The sequence below is a fragment of the Cibotium barometz genome, chromosome 56 (genome assembly GCF_041138505.1).
Source record: "Cibotium barometz isolate CiBa-2024 chromosome 56, ASM4113850v1, whole genome shotgun sequence".
Lineage (NCBI taxonomy): Eukaryota > Viridiplantae > Streptophyta > Polypodiopsida > Cyatheales > Cibotiaceae > Cibotium > Cibotium barometz.
This window is the reverse complement of record NC_141101.1, coordinates 16076126-16082537: the sequence shown is the minus strand read 5'-3', so window position 1 is coordinate 16082537 and position 6412 is coordinate 16076126. Positions and strand designations below refer to the sequence as shown.

At 40.0% G+C, this 6412-nt stretch overlaps 1 protein-coding gene across 2 annotated transcripts; it reads left to right on the top strand.

Moving 5' to 3' along the window:
- Nucleotides 1-2619: 2619 nt before the first annotated feature.
- On the top strand, nt 2620-5672 carry LOC147606958 (uncharacterized). 2 transcript variants are annotated; one of them, XR_015264838.1, is made up of 3 exons: nt 2620-2692; nt 2803-4877; nt 5233-5672. XR_015264838.1 is itself a non-coding variant. In XM_086791087.1 (2 exons), exon 2 carries the CDS (start codon nt 2827-2829, stop codon nt 4597-4599), a length of 1773 nt encoding a protein of 590 aa, XP_086647213.1. In that variant the 5' UTR covers nt 2620-2692; nt 2803-2826; the 3' UTR covers nt 4600-5126. The 2 variants fall into 2 exon arrangements, 1 of the variants encoding a protein (XP_086647213.1); XM_086791087.1 differs by lacking the exon at nt 5233-5672 and having other exon boundaries at nt 2803-5126.
- Nucleotides 5673-6412: the final 740 nt, after the last annotated feature.

Below are 6412 nucleotides of genomic sequence, written 5' to 3'. Positions count from 1 at the left end.
AACATACAAAATAGTCAGTTCATAGTGTGATCCCCGGCACTATAACTATGTCATAACTCTAGTACTCCAAAGTGACTGTCACATAGCCTGTCATCCATTGGCAGCATATCAACCATAATCACACCAACTGTGCCAGTGGCATAAGTGCGGAAGCTATCTCACCGAGGCAGGTCATCAATGTCCGCCGCATAGCACTAGTTGAGCTCGATATCTCAACACATCCTACTAATAAAGAGCATGTCTATGGAAGAGTTTAGGCCACTAATATCGACACTCAAGGACCTCCCAAAACTAACATTCAAAGGTGTAGAGGCAGCACTCATGGAAGATGATCAATGAATCAAAAGGAAGGCTACAAATGACTACACTAGGTGAGGAGAAAACCTTCTTCCACAAAAGGACCAAAGATAAAACTCACATGCCACGACTGTGGGAAATTGCGGCATATTGCTAAAGATGGCTGGTATAAGAAGAGAGACAAGGCAGTGACGCAATGTTCAAAGATGGGGAGAAGGACGTCAAAGATGCTTCCCATGAAGGAAGCTCGAGCACCTTTTCTAGAACATTGTAAAAAAGGTATGAATCTCACCTTGTGTTGTAATTGTATCCTACCCTTGTGTAAAGTTTCAAGTCAAGTCAACATGGTAGCCTAAGGTATAAAGGCAACTAGAATGGACCTTTTTTTGTATGTAGACTCTAGCACATATTAGACGATAGGAACTCGTCACTTGAGAGGAATTGTTGAAAAACACTCATCACTTGAGAGGGAGTGTTGAAAAACACTCATCACTTGAGGAGGAGTGTTGAAAAACAAGAGGGTGCAACTATTTGGTCATTAAGGGGGAGCACGTAACCTTAGGAAACTATGTGAAGGGTGTTAAATCAAATGTCACATGAGTAAATGGGTCATAATCAATGATGTTTATGGGTAAGAATCAACCCAAGATGGCATCAAAAGAAGGCACCTAGAAGAAGTGGGCTAGTAGGAGCATAAAATAATGAGTGGAAAGTGGAAATAGGGAGCCAAATTAGGGATAGATTAGGTCATGGATTAAGCAAAGTAAATTGCTAATAATGATGTACTCCAACCTATTTAAAGGCACCCAATCTAATGCAAATGTGTATGTTGAATCTAATTTATTACCTTGTTATTATCTTGTTCATTAGCTTAATCACTTTTTCTCTACTTTCATTATTCAAGTATGATTAGCATAGTCTACTTCTATCCACCATAGTGAGCTCTCAACTAAGCTTAGAAGTACCTTCTCGCAATGTAGAGAGAGAGAGAGAGAGAGAGAGAGAGAGAGAGAGAGAGAGAGAGAGAGGATGTGAGCTCTCAAACTAAACTTTGAAGTACCTCCTCACAATATATATGTATATATATATGTATATATGTATATATGTATATGTAATATATATATATATATATATATATATGTATATATATATATATGTATATATATATATATATATGTATATATGTATATGTAATATATATATATATGTATATATGTATATGTAATATATATATATATATATTACATATACATATAATATATATATATGTATGTATATATGTATATGTAATATATATATATATTTATGTATATATGTATATGTAATATATATATATATGTATATATGTATATATATATATATGTATATATGTGTATATGCATATATATATGTATGTATATGTATATGTATATGTATGTATACACACACACACACACACACACACATACATAACAAATACATACATACACACACACACACACACATATATATATATGTATATGTATATATATATATATATATATATATATATATATATATATATATATAGAGAGAGAGAGAGAGAGAGAGAGAGAGAGAGAGGATGTGTGTCCTTGCTTGATGTAGCTTTGTTATAAGGAGCCGAATCTAATCTGTGTTATATAAGGAGTCAATGCGCATAAGTGCTTTTTTTTGTGTATGTTGATTTTAATCTATTGCCTTGTTATTATCTTGTCATTAGCTTAATCACTTACTCTCTACTTTCATTATTCAAGTATGATTAGCTTAATCTACTTCTATCCATCTCCGTTAGTGAGCTCTCAACTAAACTTTGAAGTACCTTCTCGCAATGTAGAGAGAGAGAGAGAGAGAGGATGTGTGTCCTTGCTTGGTGGAGCTAATGTGTGTTATAAGGAGTCAATGCGCATAAGTGCTTTTTTTTGTGATTTTTTAAATGCAATGATTAAAACCACGTGGAAAAATTTCTTGCTTTCCAGAATCATGGTAAGTCAATTAAAGAAAACGAATATAGCAAAGTTTGGAATTTCTATTTTTAAAAATTTCCTTGACAACACGGAGTCATACTGTGAAAAAAAAAACGGCATTCTATTGTATTTGTACAGGCCAGAATTAAGAAAGAAATGGCTGAGATTTTAAGCAGCCCTTATTTTAAGGAATGATGTGTGATATATGTTTTAGTTATAAAAACTGTAAAGGAGGCATGTATATATATATTATATATATATATTATATATATATATATATATATATATTTTAAGAGTTGTTCTTATTTTGATTGGTTGAAAAATATGTTTTTTTTTTTTTAAAGCACGGGTCTTAAGAGTTCAAAGTTGTCGGTGTGACCCCTGACCCCTTCAAATAAGCGTGAGCGAGCAGGGACAGCTGAATCAGCAAGGTTAGCTTTCCATTTGTTTTTCTGCTTTTCTTGCTTTTCTGCGTTCTGCTTTTACAAGAGGATACATACATACCACTTGGAAGAGCCGAATTTCACTTACCGTATTGCAGAATCACAGCCAGATTAATACCCAAATGGCCAGTCCCATGACTTGCCCTAACTTAACCAGGGTTTCAGCTGCCCACATCCGAGAAAAGCCAGATCAGTGCCTTTCCCTATCCACACCCAACCCTCACCAGCCTAAACATCTCATGGGCCCAGTTGCCATCCTCTGGGACATTGAAAATTGCCCTGTCCCAGGTGATGTGAGTGCTGATGATGTTGCGGGTAACATCCGCATGGCCCTTAGGGTCCACCCTGCTGTGGAAGGTGTTGTCACCATGTTTTCGGCTTATGGTGACTTTAACCATTTTCCCCGCCGCCTCCGTGAAGGATGTCAAAGGACTGGGATCAACCTTCTCGATGTGCCAAATGGCAAGAAAGATGCAGCAGACAAGGCAATATTGGTGGACATGTTCCTCTTTGCACTTGACAACCCCCCTCCTTGCACCATCCTTTTGATCTCAGGGGATGTAGATTTTGCTCCCGCATTGCATAAGCTAGGGCAGCGTGGTTACACTGTCGTGCTTGCCATACCTGCGGGCATTGGAGTCTCGTCAGCTCTTTGCAATGCGGGACGATATGTATGGGATTGGCCAAGTGTGGCGCGGGGGGAGGGCTTTGTTCCTGCTAAAGCTTTTCTAGCCCGTGCTGGAGAGGAGAGATTTGCTGATTTTTCAGGTGCCTCTGTGGGAATAGCATGGCAGTCTAGTGATGATTCTGACCATCTGACTGAAGATGAACATTACATGTATGGGAGATATGCAGCAGGAACAATGTTAGTTGGTGGTGGATTAAACCAAGGTGGTGCCCTGTCTCATGATTTGGGCGGGTTAACAATTAACCAGCATCACAGACGAGGGAATGGAGTGGTTGCTTCTGGCATGGTTCATCCACTGCCCATGAGAACCCAAGGCCCTTTCTTTTCCTCTGTTCCACTACATCAAACATCCCAAACATCTGAACTTGCCATGACTCCAAGTGTGCCGGTGAGTTTGCATACATACCAAAGTCAAAATTTGAATGCTGACACTGTGGCCATAGACGATGCTTCAGGAGGGTCATGGGTGCAGCCGGGAGACATTGAAGGATTGAAAAGTCAGCTCATCAAGCTTCTGAAGCTCAATGGGGGTGAGCTAGTTTTTGTTCGAGTGCCTTCAGAGTATTGCAAACTGTATGGGAGACCCCTTTATCTTTCAGAGTATGGGTCACCAAAACTAGCTCATTTGATTGAAAGGATGCCAGATGCTTTTGTGATCAAAGGTGAAGGTGGCAGGAGGAGGCTTTATTTGAAGGAAGGGATGCCAGCAACACAGAGGCGTACTAATGAGAGTGTGGGTCTTGGAGAGGCGAGGCAATACAATGCATGTGATGGAAGTATGACAAAGCAGGCAGCACCACCTGCAGAAGATGATACTGATTTAGTGAAAGAGGTCATTCTTCTACAGGTTTGGGACAAGGAAGAAGCAGTGGATCAGCAGGAGATAAGAGAGGAACTTGAAGCTTCATCCAATGATGAGATTGTTACAGAAGATGCGGCCCCCCATGCAAGCACTTATGAAGCTGCAGTGAGGCTAGAAGTTTTTAAACAGGAAGTGCAGGAGCTTCTGGTCAGTCATGCTTGCAGGATACTCTTGGCAAGCTTTCTGAAATTGTACCAACAAAGATACTCTTATGATCTAGACCTCAGCTCTCTTGGGGTCAATGATCTTGACTTGCTCTTTGAGAAAGTGCGGGATGTGGCTGTTGTAAAAGAAGAGCAGGGAACAAAGAGGAAGTTCCTTATTGCAAAATGTAGGGATGTGTAACGATGATGTGTGACACGCATCCACCAGGAGTGGCACTATTTTGTAATCTGGCGGCTGTGTCCTGAATGGAAGGATGACTGATCAAAATAGGAACAAAACACTTGCTGGCCATCATGTTTAGCGGTGATATATATGCAGATTGCCCAGGGGATTCTGAAGGATTCTGCTGTGAGATTAACCATCTCGGACAGCTGGTATGACTACTTGAGAATAGTGGACAACCAACCTGCTCAGAAGGATCACAGAGGAAGGACTAGTTTTGAAACGCTGAACATTAGGTATTATGTATAATACTCTCTCTCTCTCTCTCTCTCTCTCTCTCTCTCTCTCTCTATGTGTGCCTGCGTGTGGGCAAAATATGTGCCCATGTGAGTTTGAACAGACATCAAGGCTTGCAATTCAAATTCTTTTAAGCCTCTTTATTTAATGTATGGGTTAGCTGCTTTGTAATTAGAAAACTCATATTTGTGTGAGGGCGGCAGCTTCATCTACAATAGTTGTAGCATTAACAAGATAGCATCTTCAGCAGGTGACATTCCTCCTCCAGCACCACGTTTGTCACCCATGACTACAAAAGTAAAATAAAATTGACCAAAAAGGATCTCAATCGTTTCTCTGTCGTCGTATGGTTAGATACTGGACTGCATTATGGAATTCCTACACAGAGCAAGGGTTGCAACCTGTGTTGCTTGCATAGTTGGATAGAAACTCGTGTCAAACGATTTGTTCCATTCCATACCCTTCGTATTGGTTCTAACACCTCTACAGCCCCATCATGGTGATTTTTTTCAACTCCAGTTTCTAAGGCTCACTTGGGCTTACCCCTTACCCCTTGTCTTTTGCCATGGCTCATTGTTTTGATACTATAGATAATTATCTAATTCCATCACGGCTGTCATTGACAAAGTCAGGCCCTTCCACACACAATTCAGGTATAGAATGACAGCCAAGCTATATAGTTAGATGATTTCCATCAAAAGAAGAGTGTTAAGGATTTTGCTTTGTAAGGTCGTTCATGCTGCTGCCCACGCCTCTATGAATTCAATTTAGGCCTTGTATTGTAGGCCCTTTTACTATGTCTACAGTGAATATTAGCTGAAAAAATTCTATGTGCTAGATGTGAGCTTTGATTTGATCTGAGGTTTATATGTATGCATGTGGTTCTTCATCTTCATTAAACAATGTGACCTCTCTCGGATTTGTAAATGCAGCTGTGAGGTTCACTTTTCTTTTCGAATTGTGTTGCAAAGAATGAGCAAAGAACACCTTCACATGTTGTTTTGGTACTTCTCAATGGTCCTTAGTTAGTCTTACCACATTGAATTGCCATGGCATCTGAAGGTCCTTGCGGGTGAGTGCTCTATGCTCCAAGATGATGAAAGTGATGAAATGCACTACAGAGATTATGTTTATAGAGTTCTTTTAGAATTAAAGCCTTTTTCAAAGTTTGCAGCATATATGGTGAGGGTTCTCTACAGGTGGATGGATTAAGCAATCATATGAGTTCTGATTTTACATCATATTGACATCAAGAGTTTACCACCCCCCTCACCCCCCCCCCCCCCCACCCCCCGCGCGCGCAACAAAACAACCCCCTTAAAAGAAGGTGGTTGGCTATCCACAGAATATGGTGTGCTCTTCCTCCTTGGAAGGTTGTTAGCTAACATCTTCTGTTGTGTATGGTGGGTTTCACTTGTTTCCAATAATAGGATGTGTGTGCTCTACAAAACATTAAGTTGGAGAGTGTGCCAAAATGGTATATGGGTTGCATCAATTGCCGGGTGCTCTATGCTCCAAGCTGATCAAAGTGATG

Bases quoted from the DNA above. Each gene is read 5' to 3' on its own strand.
- LOC147606958 (XM_086791087.1), top strand. From the start codon at position 2,827: ATGGCCAGTCCCATGACTTGCCCTAACTTAACCAGGGTTTCAGCTGCC.